Genomic DNA, 25,441 nt, shown 5'->3' with positions numbered 1-25,441 from the left:
TGCAGACACCGCAAAGCCAGGCGTCCTCACGGCTGCTGTGAGAAGCACCAGGCATCCAAACACTTTTTGGAGCCCAAAAGAAGGTCCTGCTCTATCCTTGCGAGGATAGACAGGGCAGACAGGGAAACAGCTCTATCCTTCCTGTTCAGTTTTGTCATCTTGTGGGTTAACAGAGGTAAGAAAATCTGATTTTTTTAACCTGATAGTGCCCTTTTAGCAGCACCTTAAAGTGATAAAGCGTGCAGGGTTTAAAAAGGTCAAACTAATGAGATTTAGGCAAGGAGAGGAAGAGAGGAAAAAATGCTGATGTAGCAAACCTTTTATTTTGCATAGGAAATACTGTCCTGGATCAAAGAGCCATCCATCTGAGGTCAGTATCCTGTCTACCACAATGGTCAGCACCAGCCTTTACAGGAAAGCCTACGAAGCGCTGCAATGGACAATTATGGAATACCCAACCCACAGGGGAGACTTCTGCCACTGCTCATCAGCCAGCGATTCAGTTAATGCCCCGAAGCAGAGCAGTTTATGGCCCTTATAAATGGGTTTTATTCTGTTTAGTGAAAAGGAGTGCAGCTCAGCTCTGCAGATGTCCTCATTATACATGTAAGTGTAATTTTTTTTTTTTCTCTCTCTTCTTTTTGAAGCCTGTTATGCATTAGCTCATGGTACCAATTGCCACAGGTTAATGAGATGTTGGATAGAGAAAGTAAACTTTTTCAGCTTTAAAAGGGCTGCCTTCAAGTTCACCAAGTTACTAACTCAAACTGTAACAAAACATAATGAGCAACCTGATCAGGCTTTGTCTGCATGCTCCGTCATTTTATATCTATCATATCCTCTTTTCCTTGCCTTCTCTAAACAACCCCTTCCCTGTCCACAACAGAAAAGTCCACAAAGCAGTAATTTCATAAACTGCATCAGATCCTCTTCCTGCATTTCAGAGACGACACTTCCCTCAGGGAGCAGAGATAGAGATGTTTCCAAACTGTTTAAATGCACTGTGGCTCCATCCATCCCAGCCGGCTGCCCCAAGCCAGGAGCCAGTCCCTCCCAAAAGGGCAGCCTGTGTAAATGCAATCCTCAATTTGCTTCAGTTTTTCCTCAGCCACCATTTTGTCTCCGTGTGTTATTGCAAAGATTAAGAGCACACTAACAGTGTCATTTCAGTCACACAGAGGGCTGGGAGTGATCATGTTACCAGCCTTAAGTTATCATTCATCAGCTGAGCCACAGTAACCAGAGTCACACCCAGCCAGCTCCAAATGAAAAGCAGGGAAATATTTCTCTCAGAGGTTTCTAGGAAGAGCCAGGGGTGGGTTTTTTCCACCCCAGAATGCCCCTTCATTAACAGTTCAGCATTTCTGCCCCAGCAGCAAGGAAAGCTGGGGTGTCCTAAGTGGCACCGCATTGCCAGCAAAGACGTTAGTATCCTGGGGCAGGATCAAAACCCTCTTCCCCACTCCTCCAGCAACCCCGCGCCGTGCAAAGCCACCCACTTTTCCCCAATCCAATTTAGGGAATAGCATTAACTTGTCCAGAAGGGACTTTCATCCAGCTCTCCTTGGACAGTGACCAGATGGAGAGTGAAAGGGAAGGGCATGGATAAGGCTCCTCAGGCAAACAAGCTGCTAATACAGAAGTATAAGGAAATACCTACTTTTTAATATACTGCATTTATCCTAAACACAGTTTTACTCTTCTATAGATTCTCCCGTCTCAGCATTTGAAAAGGTACACAAGTATATTTATCCAAATACTCCATGGAAAGGGACAAACATTATCTGCATCAGTGGGAAATAAAGGCTTAAATATATTTCCAGAGAGCCTGCTCATAGCTGGGGTAGAAACAGCAATCAGATCTGACCTCCCTGCCTCACGTTACTAACCCTTTGACACCTTTCCTTCCTGAAGTTTGCTTTTAAACAAGACCCACAGACCAAAGTGCCCTGAAATTTAATTTGTGGCTTTACAAACTAAGCGAAAACCTATAGCTTCCCACCCCCAATAAAATTTCTTTACACGGGCTGAGAAACTTTAGAGCAGGGACAAAACTACTTCCATCCTTCTACCACTTGAGCATGGAGAGGCAATCATTTTCCTGCCATGCTTTCTCACCACTCCAAGTGACATCCCCCAGAGCTAGCAAAGGGTTATTTGGGTTTTGGAGCTGGTATATTAACTGGACTTTTCAGAGCAAGACAGGGCTCTGCATGTTTCATAGGATCTGACTGCAAAATAGCTGAGAAGCACGGAAAGGCTGCTCTCACAGCCCTCTCCTCCCCCAGCCCCTCTCCTAGGAAAGGCAAGGCGATAAAGTCTTTATTGGAAACTCCCAGCGCTCAAACAGGAAAGGCTGAAAAACGAGTATCATGGGACGATTGGATGCTGAAGCCGAGCGGATCCTTTCACAGGCGGCTGCAAGGCTTGTCAGGGGCCATGATGGATTACTGTCATCTGGCAGCATCAGGATTAATGATCTGGAGGTCAGAGGGGAGAATTCCAGAGGGAAAGGTCAGCAGCCGGGGGCACAGCATAAGACTTGTTGCCTTTTGATGGCAAACTCATTTTACTGTACTTTCAAGCCTCTCTATTCTGCTGGCTCTCTGAAATGCTGTAGGTACTGTGCTTGCAAAGAGCCAGAAGCCTTGCCCGACTCGAGAAGAGGGCGAGGAAGAGGACTGGCTCCTCTCCTAGTTCTCTCAGTAAACGACTTTTCTTCCTTTTAGTATAACCCCAGCTATGGGGTTATACATTTCTGTATAAGTACAGACATTTCTGCAAGGAATTAGCCAAAGGGGGGCACACAAGGAGTCTGTTTCCACTGCAGAAGGGATGATGCGTACTTGATGAGCATGGGAGACCTCAGGAAGACAAACTCTAGGGCAGGCAAACTCTGGAAGGAGAAAGAAGAATCATCCATCCTACAGCCCATGGGCTCCTGGTTTTCTGAAGGGAAAGACCACTGTAACTACAATTCAGACTTCTGGAATAAAGAGTTCATCCCTGGAGGAAGCCTGACTGTAGCTATAAACATCTCTGTCCTTCAAGGGAAATAAGCAGCCCCCCCTGCCAAGCTGTTTCACCCCATTCAAAAGCCTCTTCTGTTTCAGGCAGACGTAACAGAAGCCTAAAGGGCTTATATGGATAGGCTTGAATGTCCCCTATGTCCCCTGCGCTGCAGAGGAAGAAGGAGCAACTGATTTTCATCCTTCAAGAACAATTTAAGAAGGGACTGAGGAACCTGTAAACTCCAGATAATCATTGAATGACTGTTTTTACATCTATTGGCAGTAAACCTGTATCTGGGGAAGGGGCTTTAGCCGAGCCATCAGCACACGCAGGCTCCGCTCCCCTGCAACAGCCGCCACTCTCTCGGTGCTGGGGCTCAGTCTTTCCATTTCTTGAAAGGAAACTAAGCTTTGGACCTAGATCTTCCTCACCCATCCAAACACGCTGCCCAAGGTGTTTTTTTTTCCTGTTCTTCATCCTATCTTAGCCAGACTTCAGAGTCAGATCTAAATCTGAAGATGCAGACTGATGTTAAACAAGGAAAACTGCCCCTAAGACTGTTCTTAACCGAATTAGAGAAAATAGTCCCCTCTCATTTTGCAGGGATCTGCTTGGCTTTGTGAGTCCTCCATGATGGAGAGCCCCTGCCAAGGGCCGCTCTCTCCACTCCTCATGCTGAGCCATGCCCACTGCAGGGAGTTCCCCACCATCAAGCAGTCTAAGCCATGACTTGTCCTGCATGCGAGAGACAAAGAGCAGGTAATTATACCCAGCCTGGAGCACTACTTTTTCAATCACCTCCCATTTTTTTCCCCATCCAATTTACTTTCAGAAGTGTCCACTTTTTAGTAAGGAACAAAGGAGGTGATAATCCCAAATATTTATTCTGCAGAGCAACATTCAAATTGCAATAAAGCATGCTCTGGAGTGAAAAATAGGCAACAGGCATAGAGGGGGCATTTCTAAGCCACAACCTGTACAGGTAAGGAAAGAGCTGCTCTTTCCACCTTCCACTCCAAATATGTTCAGAAGAGAAACAGTATCAGACAGCCAAAAGGAACATATTTTCCCCAGGAGACTGGGCAGGTCCCCAGTGATTTAAAATAATTTTGAACCAAGTCTTGAAGAGACCTTCATGTTTCTTTGAAGGGAGAGAATAATTACTTGGTATGCTCTCCCCACTGTCACAGGCTAAACAGAGGTAAAATTCAGTTCAACAGCAAATCAGTAGTGCAAACCAACTTGCAGTAGTGTCTATGAGCAAATCAACTTGAACCCTGCACTGTCTCACTTCCCGGTTTGCCTGAATTCCTCCTCAAGGACAAACCCTGGCTGGCTTCATGCAGAGCTGCCTGTTCAGCCACCCCAGCTCCTTTGCATGAGTTTTATTTGTCAATTTGGTTTGAGTCTGTCCCGAGTACTCACTCAATGTTAAAATAAAAAGCAAAGGTATACAGAAGGGAAGGCACCTCTCCCTTCTTCCTCCCTCTCCATGCCACAGCTGATCTAATCTCTCCCTACGCATGGCATTTCCACAGCAGGCATTCTCACCTCCCAACAGGAATGTCACCACCTGATCCACAAGCCTGCAGACCATTAGACACTCCTATCAAAGCAGGAGCCAGGATAGAGGGTAATTAATCATGCTCTATTTGACAGGAGGCCCACTTCTTATCTGCACCCCTTGAAACGCCATCAGTTTCTGCTTCCCTCCTCAATAAGTGAGGCTGATGGCAGCCCCTTATCAGATTTCGGCTGCTGAACGGGAAGCAGCCTAACTGGCATCCAGTGCCCCACTTTTATTAGCCAAGGCTCCAGCCACATTAACCTTCCCGCACAGGGTGCTTTTCCATCCCTGAAACAGAGATTCCATGGAGATTTGCTCTCTTGGACCCAGCTCAACTACAGGCCAACTGTTTGGCTGCTACTGACACAGCTGGGTCCAATATATTTGCTATTACAAATTTCTTCACCAGATGTTGAACCACCATGCAACTGGTGGTGGGTTTCCATACATATGACCTCTGAACCAAACAGACAAACTCTTCTTCTCTAGGCAAAGAGAGGTACAAATACAGAAGGCAATGCAGAGAAATGAGGGCAGCTGGCAAAAATAAAGGTAGGCCAGGCAGGCTTTATGAGGTCAAAAATTGGACCATCTTTATGCCAAACAGTTCCACCTTCTTCCATCCACCTGGATATCAACAGGGTCATCTCTTCAGTGTTGAGCCACCTCCACTGCTTGAGTGCAGCAGGTCATTAATCATTTGAAAAACATGCTGTTGAAATTGAGTGGGGGGGCAGGCCAAGAACACCCATAGCAAAGAGGAAGTACCAATATAAGAGCGAGCTCAAGAAGATCAGGATTTGAGACACAAACATCCAGTCTTTGGGATGCTGGAGAAACATGTGACAACTTAATCTCAATCTTCAGGCGAAGTGAGGAAAAAACCCCTTTGACTCCATCACTCAATTCTGTACACCCAGGAAAGAGAACCTGGGATTCAGAGATCCTCAGCCAGCAATCACCAGAGCAGACTGGTATCAGATGAATAAGCTAAAGAAAGGTTCATGCAAAGCAACAACAGCCAATCATTTCAAATTCATTTCTTTTGTACCCTGTCCAGTGTCAACTCAGTTCATAAAACATTTAAGCTGCTCAAAACGTTCTTCATGCTGGCTAAATTTAAAACAAATCTCCTGTAAGCCAGAACCAAGTAAACTCCTAATGCTATTTTTCCCCATTAATTACAACTGCAGCTTCCAATACGATTTTTCTTTTGAGCTAAAGCAATACTCTAAAATGCCATTTTTCAGCTGCTTAAAAACCAAGGGATATTAATTATTTGAACTGTACTGGGTCATCTCCCAGAAAAGATTTTTTTAGATATTTCCAAAGGGAAACTTCCAGGCTTTTTCCAAATTAGAGGCCGGGGGGGGGGCAGAATCTCATGTGTCTATGTCTGCAATGAATGTTTTGATGTGTGAAAAACAGACGGGGGAGAAAGTTTGGTTCTTATGGGAAGGACCTGCTGATAACTACTTCTAAGTTATTGCAATTTGCAAATTTTGCAGATGGACCCAGGTAATCTCTCCCAAAATATCAACTTATGTATCTGGTGGAGACTTTTAGTCACCTGGCACCTAAGGCTGATGAGCGAGACATTCCCTGCAAGAGTTTTTGGGATGCTACAGAGAGCCCTACCTCAAGTACAGGACTATGCATCCCCAGAAGAGCTGGATTCAAGTTGTTTGGAGATCCCAAGCATCTTGCTTCACACCTGTTTTTATCCTAGCATCACTTAAAAGTGTTTAAGTACACGGAATAGTGCATTCTCTGTTCCCTGTTCTGAAAGGCTCAAATCACTTAATACAAAGGAATGTAAATCAGAATGCCAGTTGCCCCTACAACTTAAGGAAAAGTAAATCTTTCCAACAATATAAAAGTAAAAACCTAAAATATTTCACTGATCCCCACTGCTTACCATTTGCACAAGACACTAGTCACCATTTTTCCTGAGTCTAAGTCAAAACAGTTGACCAAAGGAGAGGTTCTTTAGAGGAGGTACAGGAGGCAGAGATGTTGCTGTGTACAAATCCAAGGGTCTAATGGTGAAGAGGACTTCACCTGGTTCACCTGGATCATCCAGAAGAGACCTCTGCAGTGCCTTGAGTGAGAATTTTCCACTGCAGAACATCATCTGCTATTTAGGGAAGCATTTGCTGTAGCTCAGCATCAAGCAGGTAGCGTGAGCAAAGGATGCTGAGAATTTATGTCTGTTGATGTCTCATTTAGAGAACTACATTGCTTAATTCAGATTTGAAAATATCTCCAGAGAATCTAAAGAAGAAACCTGCAAAATTGAATCAGTAGAAGAATGAAGCGTATTCCCTGAACAAACATTTCATAAACACCACTTGGCCTATAGATAAAAGAATCCATCAGTAAATGCTTTTGTCAATACCCTGGATTTGTTGTATTTCCACATCTAAAGTGTGCAGACAGAGCATACAACAGCAGGAAAACATTAAAACCACACGGTCAGACTTACAAAGCCCCTTCTATGTATATACACATAAAAAAACAGAATGGTCAAGCCATCTGGGAAAACCAAGGTCACGCAGAAACCTTGAACAAAATTAGTAGAGCTGTACAATTGGAGACATTTTATGAGGTCTTCACAAAGGCAGTACTTAAAATGAACAAAACAGCTTCCCTTGAAAGGGAGCCTTTCCTAATACACCATAGCACACAGTTAGATCTCTTCCCCATCAAACCTTTTCTCAAGAGGAATGTCTTGCACAAACACTGCTGATCCTTCCAGGGGATGAAACAGTCCCACTACTCCAACTCTCTCCTGACCAGCACTAGTGGAATACAATCAGCTCAATTATTGGTGGCTGCCTTAGCAGCTGTAAGAGTCATGCCACTAACAGTCCTTCACTATCTGGGGACAAACAGCAGTCTAGCTATGCTACCTAGTGCATGCTACAGGGCTAACAGCTACATTTTTCTACTACTCATCATATCTATGCCTTCTACCACACACAAAAAAGATGCAGACAAAATTTAGCTTCAGGGTATGTTCACAGGGTGAGAAAGACCCGCAAAGAAGTGGAAGATGTCATCATCTCTAACACTGCGACTGATCTGAGTAAATGAACTTGCCCATCTGGCTACATACATTTCTGTAATAAAACTCTTTTCAGTAATACAAAAGATGGGGGAACACAAGATTACCCTGAGTTATTGTAATGGATGCAGCTCTAGCCTGGGCACTTAGAAAACTGCTCCTGCCTGCAGCGTCCTCAGTGGCAGGCAGAACAAATCCAGCCTCCATGCCTGCAGTTGCAACCCACTCCATAGTGCACTAGCAGATAAGCCTCAACCTGTGCCCTTAAAAATGCTCTGAACCACAAACTTGCCCATAGAGCAGCTCCTCATGCAGCAGGAGGTTAAAAATACAGCTTCTGAGAAACCAGACCGCAAGACATCAGGGCTCGACTTGTCACAAGACACCAGATCAGCAATGGAGATGGAGGGAAGCCACTGCTGAAGCTGCTTATCCCTGCTCAGTCCAAGGAAAGATGACCTTTGGTTTGAGACTGCAGAAAAGCTGACAAAAGGGAAGGTGGAAGTGGTAATACAGCAAGCTAGCGTCGTCCCTGCCAAGCTGCATCAGGTCAGTCCTGTTGTAGGCCTGTTTCGAAGCTAGTCCTGCACACTAATTGCTCTCATCAGCTGGTCTCCCCTCCTCTCCCCATCTGCCCCTTCAATCACAGCCATGGTGGGATCCATTCACCTAAACACATACAAGGAATAAAACATCCAACAAAGGAAGAGTTACAGCTTTCCTCTCATCTCCCTCTTCCATCATTATTGCCACTGAAGGGCCATTTTATCACTTGCAGCTGCGGTCATTCAGCGACAACCTGCTGTGCTCAGAGGCAGATGAGACCTGCACATTTGATCTGCATTAAGCCTGTTTCATGGCTTCACATTTCTAGGTACATTCCTAACAGCAGCACCAACAACCAAATCTTTTCATCCCTCCAACTACTCGGTAGCTCCTGTGAAATCTGTAATTTATCTTTCACATCAGGCTTTTTTTGGTTCAGCATCAGTTAGCAATCTGTGCCCCAAATCCATCAGCCCCAAACAAGAGCCAGCACTTCTCCAGCTCCTCCTGGACAACAACAAAATCCCCATCTTTACACCAGCAATGTTTATTAGCAGAACTGCTTTCCATTCCCTTAAGACATGAGGTGCAAATTAACCAGCTCTTCACACATACTAGCTAAGAAACACAACACTTCGCTCTCAGGTGCAATGAGCCCTCAGTTGTATCCATCTTTGGGGGGACTCTTTCAGAACAAGGCAGCTGTTCAGCCTTGTTTGGTTTAGGATGCTCATTTGGCACATAAAGCAAGGGGAAAAGAAATGAAAGCCTGAACAGTATCCTATGATAACTTTGCTGTAGAAGCTCCCAGATTTTTGAAGATCCCAGAATAGGACACAGTAGGCAAGTCCATCTGCTTACTAGAAAACCAAAGCCCTGCTGTAGATAGCAGTGGGGAGAGCAGGCATGGGAAAAGTGAACAGTACAGATTCTGAAAAACCATGCCAAGTCAAAAGATTTTCTCTGCATAAGACACAGTGGCTTAGATTAATAACAGAAGAGAAGCTGCCTCCTATACTCAACCTATGCTGTTCAGTTCTATCAACCTGAAGAACCTTAGCTCCGCAGAGTCCTTCTGCCTACTTCTTTTGGGGGTGCCAAAGTATAAAGCAAGCCCAGAACTGCCTCGTACCCCTGCAATCTAGCCAAAGTCCCCAGAACAGGGCCAAACATTTCTAGGGCCTCTGGCAGAGGGCTGTCAGTTCATGGCATCTCTCCCCCATGGGTGCTGGGCTCTTATATTTCATTTTCAGCCTTCTAGCAAGCAAGAAAACAAGGGAGTCTCCAGAAAACAAATACAGTTGGAAATGCCCAGATGATTAAAACCTAAACTCCTACAGCAACCAGCTGGTGACCAGCTCAGTCCCTGCACCAGGAACATGTCAATTGTAAATAATTAAAAGGTAACAGGAAGGAGACACTGAAGTATTAAGCAGTTTTCTCTCTAGGTATCTGGAGGTTTCTATTGCTGCCAATCACCCCCTTCAGATTGTCTTTTCTGCCAGCCATCCCAGCCCTTACACTAGCATGTGAGCTCAGGTTAACATTTGCAAGTAAACTAATTAAGCCCGGTTATGCCTCTGCAAGCAAAAGCCAAAAATACCAGCAAAACCCAGCTCTAATTTTTAACTGACTTGGAAGCATAACCTCAAACTGCTGGAGAGTGAAAATTCACACAGGTCAGCTGTCAGCTCTAGCCATGCCAGGAAAAAGACACGGATATGAAGAGCAATTGCAGTAGCTGCCTTGTGGATAGCCTTTCCTCTGCTTGTGATATAGTCATTCACAGAGGGGGATGCATCTGAGGATGCAGGGTTCAAAAGATAACTGGAAATAAGGTTCTAGCTCCAACCCAGCAAACAGATAATTTTCAAACAGATGAGACTGAGATGTTGCATCTTTATGCTTTATTAGACTCTCAGGGCACAATATTGCTGGTGAGGCTAAGGCAGCCTCCCTTCCAAATAAGCACAACCTGGCTTGTTTGGTCCAGCACACAGAGAGCATTATGCCATGAGGTAGCAAAGGGTCCTTTTTATGTCTGCTCTTCACACCTACCTTCAGTGGACTTTCTGGAAACAATGAAAAGGTCTATAGCACAATTTAACACTTTGTCAGATGCATCTTTGTTGGAAGAGTCAGTCTGGCCTGGCATGCTTGGAGGGGTAAAGGAAGAGAGCACCACAAAGGATTTACCACAGATGTTCAGAGATGTATGTTTTATACAATACCACGTATATGCACATTTATATTATGAATAGTTTGCAATGAGGGAACTGAACTTTGATAACTAGGGGACAGAGAGAGACTTTGTGACATCCCAGCTGAGCTACTTCACACATGCATCATCACTCCTGTAGCAAGGAGAGATGCAAGTTGCTGACACCACAGGGAGGAATGTGAGAAACTGCGCGCTTCTGCACTCAGTTACACAAAATTACTAAACAGAAAGATGACACATTGTGAATATACAGGAAAATGTGGCTTGGTGTCTATTTTCCCAGTCCACAAATTACACACCACTACTCTATGCAGACTGTGAAGGCATCCACACTCAGCTTCCACATGCTATTGAAATCAAACATGAGAAGATGTGTAATCATGCCACCTGAAGGGGAGACCAGAGAAATCCCCAGTAGTACTCAGCCTTGCTTCAAAAATCCTCACAGAACCAGGCTTCTTGGGCTCTTCAGTGCATGGACAACATCAGTATTAGGTAGGAGGGTAAAGAAATACGGTCTGTGAAATTAAGTTACAGGGCAGAGGAGTTCTTTCCTACTGCACTCCTTATCTCCCAAGGCAAATATCCTGAGTCTTACCACCTGCTCTTCCATCTGATCTGCAAGCTCAAGGGCTGGATTTGTTCTTTCAAACTCAGGAGAGAAAAATTCAAACAGCAGCAGCACCCCTCTGCCCCGTTTTACCCTATCGAGTTCAACAAATGCTCACTCACCCCTCTTCTGCATAAAGATGAAAAGGTCATCCAGGAACTCTTTCCGTTCAGGATCACTATCCAGTTCATAGAGCTGGGGATAAAAATAAAAATGAAGGCACAGTCTACAATGAGACAGAAAATAAAGTAATAGTATTAGCTTCTTCCAATGGGTGATCCGCTGTTTGTACTGGAGGGGTGAAAGGCAGCCGCAGGCAAAGAGGCAAACCAAGGAAGAATTCCTGAGCAATTTGGTGGACAAGGCTGCAGTGATAGTTTGAAGAGCCTCGTTATGGCTTGCCTTGCTCAGCCCCTCAGTAACTCATCCAGGCACAGAAGAGACTGGCACCCTGAGGGGAACAGGATTCAACTCAGTTAACAGCACTACTACAGAGCAGGGTTTGAAACCACCTGGAAGCAAAGGGGAGAGAAAGTATTAAGACAAGCTGGAAAGAAAGACAAGACAACCAAAAGGAAGGTGACAGTGGTTCAGGACAGATTAGTGGTCCGTACCTTTAAGGCACCAGGGAGGTAAACTTCTCTGCAGCTTCCCCTAGCCTCATGATTCCCTCCTTCAGGGGTTGTCACATAAGTGACAAACTCCAAGTCCCTTGAAGGAGGACACGAAAGGATAGAGCCATCCTGTAACTACTAATGCCTGGCAGGACAGGCTCCTCTAAAATAAGCCAAAAAGCCTTAAAAAATATCAGAAACCAGCCTGGAACCAATTTTCTGCAGAAATAATTTTACCAAAAGGCTTAAAAACCCAAGCACTTAAAATAAAGTTCCATGGGCAGCTTATTCCAAAGGAGAGGCACTGTATGCTACCATTATCCACTGATTTTTCAGAAGGGACAGGCACGAATGTCATCTTACAACTACCTCTTGAACAGAAAAATCTAATTTTCACCTATCAAGAAGCCTGTGAGGCCACAAAGTGACAGGCTGAAAGGGCCGAAGTCAGCCTCTCACTGAGATACAGGAGGATATAGAACAAGACAGAAGACAATGCTCTACATGAAGAATTCAATTCCTTCTCTCATTTGCATTGAGGAAGAAACCTGCATTACTCCAGGGAATTTTTTGCTGGTTGTAGCTACTCTTGTGGAGCAGCTCAATGGAAAAGCAAATATTCATTGGGCAATATGTATTTCAGTCTCTCCGTAGGTGCTGCTAGCTACTTGGTATTCATCTAGCCTAAAAGAAGAGGGTCTTTTTGGGCTCATTTCCTGTGAAGCTCTGCACTTTCTCACCACTGAGCTCTGGGAAGAAAGCACACCAGTGTATTTGCAGAGCAATTAGCTGCACCCTTTCAGAAAGAGCCAGCTTAGTTTAAAATGAATTCCTCTGGCTGATGTGACACACAGCTGTCACATTCAAATCCACGACCACAGTGCTAATCAGGTTCAAGAAACAAAATACTCTTCTCCCAGCTGAAGAAAGCATTGACTAAGATTTTAAATGTCAAAAGTTTGGTGATTAAGTTTTAGTTCAAACTATATTCCAGTGACCAAAGGCAACAAAACAGCCCCAAATAGATGGTTTGTAGGCAGAGGGCTGTAGGACAAAGCAGTTTTCTTACAAGTTCACTGTAGAGGAATAGTGAGGGCTCCGTAGTCACCCTCTGTCACAGATCAGGGGAAGAATTCCCCAAAGTTACCCCTTCCCCCAAATCCCCATGATCAGACTGACCTTGGCAAAGTCTCGTGAAATTTCTCTTCCTCGGCATCCATCACCTTCATCGCTCCAGGTCACGTTGCCGTTCTAGGGAGAGAGAAATGAAAGGGTGAAAGGATGGCCAGCGAAAGGCTTTGTGGACAATTCCAGAAAGCTTGCAAATGTGCATTTTTGGGCACAAACACATGCAAAAGCAGCTGCTGGCTTAGACCTAAAAGACTAGAAAGATGGGGACATTTGTGCATTTGTTACAGCACACTTTCCTGGAATCTCTGACACTCAGCCCAAAATGGGAAGTGGGATTTCACCTTCCAGGAGACTACTGAAGGTCGGGAAGTTTTTCAGTGCTAAGATTTTTCTTGCAGAATGTATCTCAAAAAAGCTATCTGATGCCAGGGAAAACCATTCCCGTGGAAAGTCCTCAACACCTTCACCAGCTGCCTTCCTTCATCTGCTAAACAGAAGTATACTACCCCCCCCACCCACCTCGCAGCAGGTGCTTTGGTGTAATAAGGTCCAGCACCTAAACAGAGAGGTGCTGCTTTTGCTCTCCATGTCCATCTTTTTACCAAGTGTACATCCCAGAGCCCCTAGTGAAAGACTCAGGTGTTATCCAGGCATCCTTCCTTTCTGTTCGCCAGGTGACACCGAACACACTTGGAAATGCCCTTCTGTCCTCCCCCACTTGCCTACAAAACCAAAACCAGAGTATGCCAAAGAAAGAGGGAAATAATCCCACTGGAAAGCCTCTTGCCAAGCCAGGACCCTTACTCCTGGATCTGGATTTTCACCACAGAAATGGAAAGCTCAGCTTTGCTGGATTAAGGTTCATTCTTCTTATGCATTAGAAGGATTACTCTAGTTAGGCCTATTCAACTTGGTAAACCATCATCCTGAAATGATCACTGGGGCTGGAAACCAGCAGAGGTAGCCTCTGGCTGTACAGCAGGATCAAGACCAGAAGAATGATTCTGAAAAACTGTCCAAGTATCTTTAAACCATAAATTTCATAAACCTCCAGTACAGCAAGTGCTCCAGAGCCACTCAAGGAAAGACAACAGCCAAATCCATCTGGCAAGGTAGCTTGGACTACCCTGTCCTGATAAACACACAGCATCCTAATGCAGATAGAAAAGCATTGAGGATAGCAAGAGGTTTCAGCACAAAAAAAAAAAGGCAAAAAAAAAAAAAGCATGTGAATTAGAGAGGTGGTCCAATCTCTGAAATCTTGGAGTCATCTGGTTGTGACACATACATTGAATTAGAAAGATGAATAGCTCTTGTCAAGGCCAGGCAAAGCTACATTTGCCCCTTTAAAAAACACTGCAGTGATCTGCCCTAATGCCTGCTGATTTAGTTTGAGCCAGTAATTCCTGCTGGAAAGTCAATTATCCAGTGAGTCCCATCAACTGAAAGATATTTAATGGGGGATTATTGCCACTTCTGTTATGTCAGCTGTTTATTACAGCAGATCAATTCCCAGCCCTCTCTAGGAAGAGATCTGAAGACCAGTTTTGTTCACAGGAGGATTCATCTGGGTGTCCTTTCCTAGCAGACATTAAAACCACAGGTTTTTTGCTAATTACGGTAACATCCAGCTGCTCCTAAAGCCTCACTGATTGTTAACTCAGATCAACAAACCTATCTGAACAGTCAGAATAAGAGACAGTCTCTTCAGAAGGCAGCAGCTACTTCCCATCCTCAACTTCACACACTCCAAGGCAAGATGATTTGTAGAGGGCTGAGCTGCTTTCTTCCCAAGTTTGTATTTGGTTATAAATCCAGAGGGCAAAACTGCTCATGGTGTTAAACTGGGTGCTCCAAGAAGCAAAACACTTGCTTTCATAGGCAACTTTGGTCATGCTGAGAGCTTATTCCGCTAGATTTGAGGACAGGAAAGAGAAGGGGGCTTAAAGGAGACAATTCTCTACTGCCAGTGGGTTTGAACTTGGTAAAATTTCCAGGAACAGAACTTCACATGGGATTAAAGACTCTTTAGAAGTTATTTTACTTGTTCCATTTGAAGAAAAAGGGTAATTAGAAAAGAATGACAAGATTAAGGTTTGATACAGAGAATAAGCAGAATATATGCACCCTGCTTCCCACACCTACATCCTGAGATGCTCGAGAGCACCGAAGTAATTATCCCCCACACCTCGCTAGTGAAAAGGAGCTTAAAGCTAGTTGAAGGCATCAGTGTTTTGCCATATGTCCAGAAAATTGGCAGAGATGGATATCACCTGGCATGACACAGTGATCTAAGGTGAGAGACACTGGACAGCATTAGCATTTCCTCCCGCAATAGCTGTAAAGGTTTAAAGCCAGTTACCACTCCCCATGTTAAGCTATCAGAAGAGATAAGAGTGCTTCTCATCCACCTCGGTGCAAGCGGCAGCTGCCACGATGTAAATCAGCAAGGGTGCACTGAAACAACACATGGGCTGCAGAGACATGAGGACAGAGCACAGGTTTGTTTTGGGTAGCAGAGTTAGCAAAGTCTCAGGCTAGCATGAAATGTCAGCTCAGCAGCTGGGGAATAAAGCCTTATTTATTCAGAGAACAGAGTACAAGCACCGACAGGCACTTTCCCAGGCCTCAGCTTTGATCTTGAGGGACTATTCTGCTCACCAAAACCTTTGGGTTTGTGCCAAGGCTACAACCAAAGATACCAAATATTGGCAGCTGTCAGAACAGCGACTCAAGCACAACTGGAACAGGTAAATCAGTAAAGAGGCCACGAAGCTACTAAAGCAAGAGGTGCTCCATATGCAGAATAAACTACATTTTGCACAGCAAGAGAGCTCAGCAGGAGCTTTGGTATCAAGCTTCCTTTCCATTTCTCCTAGGAAAACAAAGCTACCCTATGCTGAGAAGCTGTCCTCTGTATGAACAGCAGGAACCTGAGAAATCAATATATCCTCACAAGTCATTAAAAGACCTTTGTATAAGTCAGGCAATAGTAGCAGGAAGGAAAAAACACTGTTCAGAGAGGCAGGTCATTCTCTGGGGACAGTCCTGCCTCTCCCTCCACCCATTTGTATCAAGGGAATTTGCTGATGTTTGACAAACAGCCCTTGCATTACCACGGGCAAGAATTTATCTGGTTTCTTGCAGAAAAAGGTGGCAGAAGTGGCACTGGCAGTGCTTGAGCCCCCCGATGCAAAGCCTGAGTGGGAAGGCAAAAGTGTTGGGAAGGGCTGGCCACCTTCACGAGCTGCTGGCAGAGCCAGGGAGCCTCCCCTGTGCTGCAGACACCTCAGGGGTGTCATCAGAGCCCCCCCAGACCGCCCCCTCCCCAAGAGGCTGTGAGCCTGGCTTCAGAAGCAATTACATCTGGAGCTATTTTAGGATTACTCCCTAACCACCTGGAATATCTTATTAGAAGGAAGCTCAGATGTCCAGAGCAATTTTGGTTTCCAATCCCACATTCAAGAGCCAGAGTTAACCCTGAGTTGCCAAGCAGAGAGAAAAGGAGATGACAAACACTTTCGTGCTTCATCCAGCCCATTCTTTTGAGGACAAAAACCTTACAAATAAGCTGCCTCAATCCCTCCCTGCAGGACACCCACCTCTCAAATATTACCATCTCACATGTCTGTCCCTCCCAGAGATTAGAGAACTAATCAAAACTCTGTGCTTAATAAAAAAAGTGAAGTATTAAGGCAAACAGAACAGCATCTCATCTTCTCCTCCAGTTTTGCCTGCACAAATTGCAGTTAGTGTGCAAACAGGGACATTGATGAGAAATTGGAAATGCTCCTTTTCCAGGTCACTGCTTTCTCCCCCACCCCAGTTTCATACAGCTGTTTGAGAGGGGCTCAGCTAAAGCCAGATGAGGTTTTACCAGACTACAAAGTTGTACTCAAATGGCAAACTCTGAACTGGAGAGAGCCAACTAAAGCTTTAATATGTAAAAGAAAAAAGAAAACTTCTGGCACGAAACTCAAATCATTCTGCACCTCCTTACTGCAGACCTCCAGTTTTGACAGTGGTTTTAGGCCAGAAATCTGCTGAAATATCCACTGAGGGACAAGGCTAAATGTTGCAGTGAAAAAGAAAGCCCCTCCCCTACCCCATGGGTTAACTGAAAGCACTGAGTCAATGAAAAGGTACAGGGGCAGCAATTTCAGGATTATCAGAGAATCCACAGAAATTCCTTTTGTGGGTAGAGTTAAGCCTTAGGAAGTGAAACAGATGCTATTATAAAGAAAACTGTTGTACTACAAAACGCTGATAAGATCAGGACTACTGCCCTGAGCTGCAAGTTCTCAAGCATGGAGAACCAAGTCATAATTACTGCATGCACAAGCTGCCTGGTAAAGCTCTGCTGAAATTGGAATAAACCCTTCCCAGTCTTACTAATAACAGAGCTCAATTCAATATCTACAAGCTTCAAAGGCAGGTTTTGAAAACATTTTAGTGATTTCAGGAATGGCAGGGAGGATGGGGAAGGAAAGAATAAGAATGGACTGAAGTTAACAGATTAATTACCTTTTTTTATTAAGTTTCTTTATGGGCTCCCATGACCTAGTGACTGCAGCACCAACACAATTCTTTGAAAAACAGGAATCTGCTTCCTTATCCTTAAGGAAAAGTTGGGCTCTTTGTGAATGACTCCTATTCACAAATACTCACAGGAATTAACTAAAACGTAAGTGACAAGAAGATTTGTTCAGTGCTGTATGGCTGTGGGAAGAGAAATTCTCACTGCCACATGAGAGAGTCTCAGATTTACCCTGAAGTGAGAAAAACAGAAGCGTTAAGAATACAACACATTTGAGCTCTTTCCACCTACTGTCTCCAGTGTTAGCTAGAATTTCTATAAATTGGCACCAAAGGAGACAAGCTGCAACTATTCCTAAAGATAAATTTAGCACCTGAACAAATCCTAAAATGAGAAGTATCTTCTCCAGGATATAAATGAGCTCCTCGCTCTGCTCCTTCGCTCTGCCTCCAGATATAGCACAGTCACTGCAATATAACATAGCCTTGATGAAGCCTGTGGAATTGCCTCTTGAGATGAAGATCTGGGGGAATTCTCTGATGTCTAATACAAGTTGTTTGTAGGCTGCTGCCTACAGTCATCACAAGCAGTTTCTTGGTTCTCCTCTCCCATGCATTATTTGGTATATTAAACAAAAAGGTGATTTTGTTGCTCCAGCCACTGATGCTGCACTTTAAGTTACAGATCAATATGACCACCAAGTTAGGTGCTACAGCAGAAGCAGACTGTCACAGGCATGAAGTCTTTTCACCAAAACAAACCTAAACCATAAACTTCAAAGAGAAGCAGTAATTGGCAATTTAAGAATTAAAATCTGTTCTTTGGGAAAACAGCTTTCAGTAAAAAAGAAACCAAATATCTAACATCATAGCTATTAATGAAGTATTCTCCTCTCACTACATCATAAAAAGAAAAATACCCAGTGACCCACATAAGGCATGAAAAATCCAACCTTTGGATTGGGCCCTGGATATCTGAAATAACTAGGAGGCAAAAAATGCACCATGTGAAATGCAACTTTTTTTATTCCTGGGACCTTCACCCCCTCTGGATTAATGAGTATCTCCTGAGCAATACCTCAATAGACACACCACTTGAGGCACATACTTAAGGTTATGGAATCTCAGCCACTCATTCCTAGACCCTAGAGCAAAAGCAAAGTAATTATTTTAAGCTGACTTACTTTAATAAACACCATGACCTTTTTAAAAGTTTACGTCAGGATTTTCAGGAGTGACTCGTGATTTCTGAGAATCTAACATGAGACATCCCCAAAAACCAGACCACAAACCACTCTCTGAAAGTCAGACAGCTGCTTTATGGAGACTTACCTTGCTGCATTTAAGAAGGCATTAAGTATCAGCTGATGCCTGAAAACCTTGGCTTTATTTTTACATTCCACAAAGGAATGCACGTACTAATGTGCGTGCTGTAGTAACAGCCTGACTAAATTGCTCATGCTAGTGCTGCATGCCAGCCTTGAGTGGAGAAGGAGTAAGCAGCACCACCAAGACGGCGGCTGTGGTCCTGCCTTTCCTACACAGCTCTCCCTGGTAACCAGAGACATCACCAAGCAATGTGAAAACCCACGGGATGAGGACCCACACCCAACCATCTGCTAAAAGCAACATTTTCACCCAAGGAATTAAAAACTCATTTTTCTTCAGAGACAGGCAGCTCACAACGCCCTTTTTGAGGGCGGCTGCGGGAGACTACAGCTGTCGGAGCCGTGATGGATTTGCAGGGGATTCGAGCAAGTCCGAGGAGCGAGCGAGCTGAGCACACACACACACACCACCACCCACCCCCGGCTCTTCTTTCGGGACTGCAACTCCCCGACAAGCAACTCCACTCCCTTGTTGTTTTGTGCTGACAGGATTCCCACCGCCCCTGTGTCATAAGCTGAGCCAGCTCTTTTGTCTGCCAGCTTGTTCTACAATTATTTACTTGGCTGTCCAGGACTGAACAGAATGGGGCTTCATCTTGCTGGTAGCTTCCATCTTTCTGCCATCTTCATGCCACATACCTTCCAGGCAATCTTAGCCTTACACTTTCAAGATACATTTTTCTCCAATGGCATCACTTTCAGAAGAACAATCCACACTTGAAAGAAGAAATTGAAATGACTTTCCCCCCCCTCTTCTGAAAGCAACAGCCATTATGCATACCACAAATACTCACAGAGCAGAGCTAGCTGGGAGCAGTGTATACTAACTGGTTATTAGCCTCCATATCTGAACAGACGCTAAAAAAAAAGGCAAGTTCAAGAATCATTTCAAAAACAAACTGGAGAATGCAGGCACTTCTGCATTTGATCCTGTTTTTTCTGCCCAACACAACCATTTTAGACAAAGACAGAAGAAAAAGCCCAGTATCTTTAAAGTATGCCTTTGAAATGAAAAATTTCAAGCTAGGCTCACACTGGGGCAGCGTGCTACCATTTAGCATACAGAATTATGCGGACAGTCCACAGTTGCTCACACATTTCTGCCCCTTTGCAATCATGCCAGCTAACAGTTCTTCCTGTCTGCTCACCCAGTTTATTCCTACCTCCACACAGCCCCCTGCTCACCAGCTCTGAACTGGTATAGTGGAGTTAAATTTTTACTCCCTGGTATGCAGACTTCACTGGTGAATGCAAACAAGCTGATCTGCAATATTTACCCTACTCAAGGTGAATATACTGCACCCGCATCACTAATATTGGGCACTTCAACATGGCCTTTTGAGCACGCCATAGCACCTTAATAACATCGTTCACCAGCATGACTACGAATATAAGCTATGCCTTGCTGGGGCAGACCATCTAGCCCAGTACTCCATCTTCAATGACAGTACCAGGAGACAGTATTTCAGGACAACATGGGAACCTGCCATACTTTCCCACCATCCAGAACTGTTGTAGCACAGCACATCCCTGATATTCCTTTATAATCCATTCCTTAACTTGATGTCCATGAATTCCTCTAATTCCTTTCTTTACTGCTGTACTGTCTGCCTCCCCAGCAGTGAAACAGATTACTTTAACACAGAAGCAAGAGAGTTTTTCTTTTAGTTTTGCTTCCTGGTGAAGCTTTGTGCACTTTGGCTTCCAGAATAAGTTGGCCTGAAATCAAAGCTGCAACCTACTACCAAAAGACTTGATTACTGCTGAAGTGGGCCAAAGTAACTGGGTAAGTATTAGTGCACAGTATGCCAACTGTAAAACAGTTTTGGGTTTTTTGTTTGTGTGTTTTTTGCTATTCCACATCAGCTAAGACCAGATCTGGCACATTTAAGGTTATTTGTCTTCCCAGAACAGGGCAAATGACCTAGGAATCAAGCCTATTAATTAAGATTCACAGGACTCTCACAAGATAAGCAAGTATTGGAAAGAAGCACAATGACATGCTTATTAGCACCGGCTGAGCTAGAAATAAAAACAGCCAAAGACTAATGCTAAGTTTATTGGTGTTTTTTTAGAAAGTGATCCCCCTAACACCAGAGTCCTGCCTACTATTCTCCACCCAGAGAACTGAAAGAGGAAGTTTTTGCCAGTCACTCCCAATCCAGTAAATTCTGAAGCAAATTCTCTAGTGACTGTCCCCTGAGCGACATACCCACTTCATTTCCCTACAGCAGCTTGAGTAGCTCTTTTTTTCAGCCCAACCCCTCTTGAGAGGCAAGCACGGAGAAAACACAGCAGCAACTGGTTGCCTGCTGCATCCCATGCACCAGGGCTGCTTTGCTAGCATGCTTTATAGCACCAATAGTACAAATGCCATTCACCTGGCAATTTAGAGGAGTTCCTCCCACAAGCCTTGGTGAAGAAACACCAAATTGGTACAGTTTTGCAGGAGCAGCTGGGCAGGAGCCTACAGGCCACACTAAATGGAATGGGAAAAGAAATAAAGCTTGCTGAGCTTTAGCAGTTCCTCCTCAACCTGCTGCCTGTGACAGCATAAAACAAATCATCTTATGCATGTGACCAACAGCTAAGAGGAGAGCCTGCCCTGAGCATCCACAGCAACCGTTCAAACACCTCTGGTTCACCAGCCACCACAAAGCAGCTCCAGCTTTTTTACTTCACAGGGTTTGCAGGAGGGAAAGAAAAAGCAGCTCTGTTTTTGCCCATACGAGGTTTCTTACCGCAAAGAACTATCTGAAGCAAAACCTAACCCTCTTTGCACTCAGGCTAACATCTGCAGAAAAGGACAATTAAGTCCAGCTTTTTTTCTTTATTTAAACCGTGTCATCCTTTGGCTCAATTTCAATGCACATAAATGCTGTAAACCTCTCCGAAAGTCTGCTTGAGTTAGGTCTGTAACAAAAGAGCACACAAGTGCTACATCAACTGAAATACCCACTTAGAACAAAGAACAGAAATCTTGATCCTCTGGCATTTATCTACAAGGACTAGTAATTCTTCATTCAGACATAGAATTAACCTCCTACCAAAACCAAGCAGGAGCAAGTTAGCTCCTTCCTTCCCACACATGAAATACAAAGTGGCTCTGCTTACTCACAGGATCAGTGGCAGGACATGCACTCTTCGCTGCCTGCCTGCACCACCAACCAGAAATCTAGCCCCAGTTGCAGCATCCCAGAGGTCTGACACAAAGGCGTTATAGATGTCTTACGTGAAATAACTTGAGTGAGACATTAGCAGGCAAGTGTCTGCACCAAAAATAAATATAACACCAGCCTGTTCCATTCTGAATGGCACAGCAGCAGTGAGATAGAAGATAACCAAGCCAAAGATCAAACCTCTACCTCCCCACAAAGGTTCTGACAGGTTGGGGTTTCTATATTATTAGCTGAAAATCTGTATCTGTAAAGCAAATCAAGCTCTTGCGAAATCTCTTTATAAAAGGATAAACCTGGAAGTGTACACCAGGGAAGCATCGCTCTGCACGTGCCTGGTTCTCGCACTCTTTCCAAAGCACTTGCAAACAGCCAGTGCTTGTAACAGGACACTGGGCTAAAGAAATCCTCAGTCTGACTGAATATGGTCATTCTTATTCAGAAGGAAGTAATGTTAACACTGACCTGTTTGAGCTGCTCATCCAACCGCCAGTTCTGGCGTCCAGACGGGGAACCGGAATATGGTTGCTTAGTAGTGTCTTTACCCTGTTCTTCTTTGCCCTGTTGTCCCCGCTGGTGCCCTGAAGCCGGAAGAGGATTAGAGGTAGAGGCCACTCTTTGGTTGTGATGGGCAACTTTGGGAGCATGAAAATATTTCAGAGCAGAGCAGGTTTCTTTCCCAGTCACATTAGCACCATCCTCAAGATCTCCACCTTCCAAACCCCCTTCCTCCTCCTCCTCCTCCTCCTCTTCCTCGTCTTCTTCCTCCTCCTCTTCTGGCTCCGAATTCATGCTGCTCTGATCAAAAGCCCGCGTAGCTCCAGCTGCAGGTGGGCCTCTGGCCAAGGGACCAACAGCAGAGCCACCCGAAGCCCTGCCAGATGTGGCTGCTAGGACAGCCTGCTGCACAGCCAGCTGCTGAGTGTAGAGCAGCTGGGCTTCTCTCATCTGCCTCTGCTGTCTCTCCCTGGAATCCATCTGCAGAGGCGCTTGCTGCTTCTGCTGCTGCTTCTGCAGCTGCTCGACCACAGCTTCCAGCTTCATCCCGCAGTTTGCATGGCTGGGAAAAGAGGGGGGCGTTTTTGACTTTATCTGGCAGGGTTCAAGCCCCGACCTTGGGAGACTGTCAGAATCTGAAAGATAGACAAATATTTGTCCGTATGAATATAAAATGCTTTCATCTTTTCCCCAGGAAGAGGATAAATAGAGTGCAAAGCCAATACTCTTTCCTGTGCAGGAGACCGTGAAACAATCAGCTTCATGTTTAACAGCCTCAGGCTCAAACTTGCATTCAATTTTCAGACTGTTTAATTGTATTTTCAAGCTGAACACATTCGCTATAACCTCAGTTTCGTATACCCCAAAGACAGCATCTGAAATGCCTTTGTCCACGGTCCCAACAGTTCATTTTTCTGTCAGAATCCTTCCACACTTCCTAAATAATTACTTTTTTAATGTTAGGTTTAACATCTAGGGTTTGGTGCTTCTGAAAATACTACCTTAAAAGGAGACAGTCAGGGTGATAAGCTTGACCATATTTCTATTAAAAAATGGGCAGTAATTTATCACACAACAGTCATCTCTAAATTCTTTTCCTTACATTACTAAATTCTTTACACTTTATATGTCTGCCTTTAAAAACCCCCTATATTCAGCCATTATTTTGCCCCAGGAGAGCGAGACAAGACCACTGTAGCCTGAAACAGACCGCTGAGCGCCAAGCAACTCCTGCCTCTGGTTCCCAGTGCATCTCAAGCCCCGGCCATGGCCTCCCTTCGATTTTCCCAGCCGAAGGACAGCCTTTCCTAGCTCTCCATTTTGACCTGCAGCAAGCCCATGCTGAGCCAGCACTAGCCTCCTCTTGAGCAAAGACCAACAGAAGAGACCGCAGTCAGAAATACCACTCTGATCTAGAGTAAATCCTAGAAAGATGACTACGCCTGTAATCCCCAACCATTAAAATCAGCATGTATATTTTGGACTTTGTGTCACAAACTGGACCTGTTGACAAAGATGGTCCTTCTCAGCTTTTTTTATGTAAAAAGATGCTTAAACAGGTCTCGCTTGCTGCCCTTCAAGGTTCATTGATATCAAAATACAGTCGGCTTGGAGAAACAAAGGAAAGGCCAACTACAAACAAGCTACAGAGTCTCCTGGCCACCTCCCACCACCCTGTTTACAACCAGCACTGTGCTATTAAAGCCACATACTTGAAAAAAGAGACTATTTCGCTAACACACATTTTCAAAACAGACACAGTTCTGTTCTAGAACGACAAATAACCTACCAGACACCAGTTTTAAAAGTGAAAGACAACTTCGAGCATCCTTAGCACAACTCCAAGTCTTCCTCTAAGGTTGTCAGACGCTCTCTCGTACAGAGCGCCCTCGAGCTACGATGCCCAACTAATTTTTCCTCTGCAAACTCTTCCCTGTGCTAAATAACAGCCCATCACCAAAATGAAAAGCCTGGCTGGTGCATTTGCATTTTTATCTAGCAGGCAGCAGCATAGCTTTAGCTTGCAAATGAAACAATATAAAGTGGATTAGTGGTTTGAATGTCAGGAGCAATAATGCATTACCTGGCAGCTGAAAAGAGTCTTAGACTCCTTCGGCAGGCACAATACACCATCTGGCCAAGCTCCACACACACCCTCCTCTGGTAAAGCAACAATGAACTGGTGCCGGTGTTGCAACAGCAACCATAAACCAGGCTAGAGAACCTACAGCCCACACCTTGCTGTATATTGTTGCACCTGAGGCACGGGTGAGGTGTCACCTCTCTTGCCTGGGGGACATTCAGCAGGGCGTGCAGTTAATACATGCCTCGGGTACATTAACGATAATAAATGACCTGATACTCGGTTAACATGCCGAGCAAACACACCTCAGGTGCAGCAACACCCTGGTATGCAGCGCCCGCGTATTTCCTGGAGTTCAGGTACAATAGCGTGTGGCAGGTTTCGGCAGGATTTATGCGCGGCTGCCGAGGGTTTTCATCAGAGCCCAGCTCAAACCTCGCAAGCCTCCAAAAAGATGAATTTTGGATACGGGGAACATGCCCTCAGCAAGTATCGATGTTAGTGTGGAGAGGCACAGCCAACTTTACGGCAAGTTTTAAGTCAATGAGGGGACGCGTTTCTCACAGCAAATAATTAAGTCACAATATCGGGACAGAGTTTAAGATCACAACTGCAACTAGACTAATTAATAACATTAAACCGCTCCAGGTTTTAACATCCATTTTACCCCTCAGCATGGATATTTGCTTACTTTCCGCGTCTCTCCCAACCCAGGCAGCGAAAGGATTCAGTTCAACCTTCAGGTCCTCACGCACCAGCCTTTGTGCAGCTTTTAATCCCTGGGAGAGCCCTTTAATTAAAGAAGCCCCTTGATCTGAATTTTTATCTAGCGTAATTAGGAAAACGCCTGCCTCTGCGCCAGCAGCGCTTGGAAAGAGGTTTTTCCAAGCGGAAACCACCTGAAAGAGTTAAAGGGTGAGATGAGCAGCCTCCCGGCCCCGAGGAAGGGAGAGGTCTCCCGGGGTGGTAAACAACTCCATTAACGCCCCCCC

The 25,441-nt window shown here is 44.8% G+C and overlaps 1 protein-coding gene across 1 annotated transcript in view; it reads right to left on the bottom strand.

Moving 5' to 3' along the window:
- ARID3B (AT rich interactive domain 3B (BRIGHT-like)) overlaps positions 1 to 25,273 on the bottom strand; it is a 33,797-nt gene extending 8,524 nt beyond the window's left edge. The window contains exons 1-4 of the mRNA XM_010571607.1: positions 25,141 to 25,273; positions 22,334 to 23,001; positions 12,817 to 12,888; positions 11,146 to 11,218 (exon numbers count right to left, since the gene is read on the bottom strand). Coding sequence (XP_010569909.1) covers positions 11,146 to 11,218; positions 12,817 to 12,888; positions 22,334 to 22,912 — 724 coding nt within the window. The 5' untranslated portion in view covers positions 22,913 to 23,001; positions 25,141 to 25,273. The remainder of the gene's footprint in view (positions 1 to 11,145; positions 11,219 to 12,816; positions 12,889 to 22,333; positions 23,002 to 25,140) is intronic.
- Between the last annotated feature and the right edge of the window lie 168 nt (positions 25,274 to 25,441).

This window comes from Haliaeetus leucocephalus, unplaced genomic scaffold (assembly GCF_000737465.1).
Source record: "Haliaeetus leucocephalus isolate CR32 unplaced genomic scaffold, Haliaeetus_leucocephalus-4.0 Scaffold339, whole genome shotgun sequence".
NCBI classification, from domain to species: domain Eukaryota; kingdom Metazoa; phylum Chordata; class Aves; order Accipitriformes; family Accipitridae; genus Haliaeetus; species Haliaeetus leucocephalus.
The sequence above is the reverse complement of the archived record's forward strand: the minus strand, read 5'-3'. Positions and strand labels throughout refer to the sequence as shown.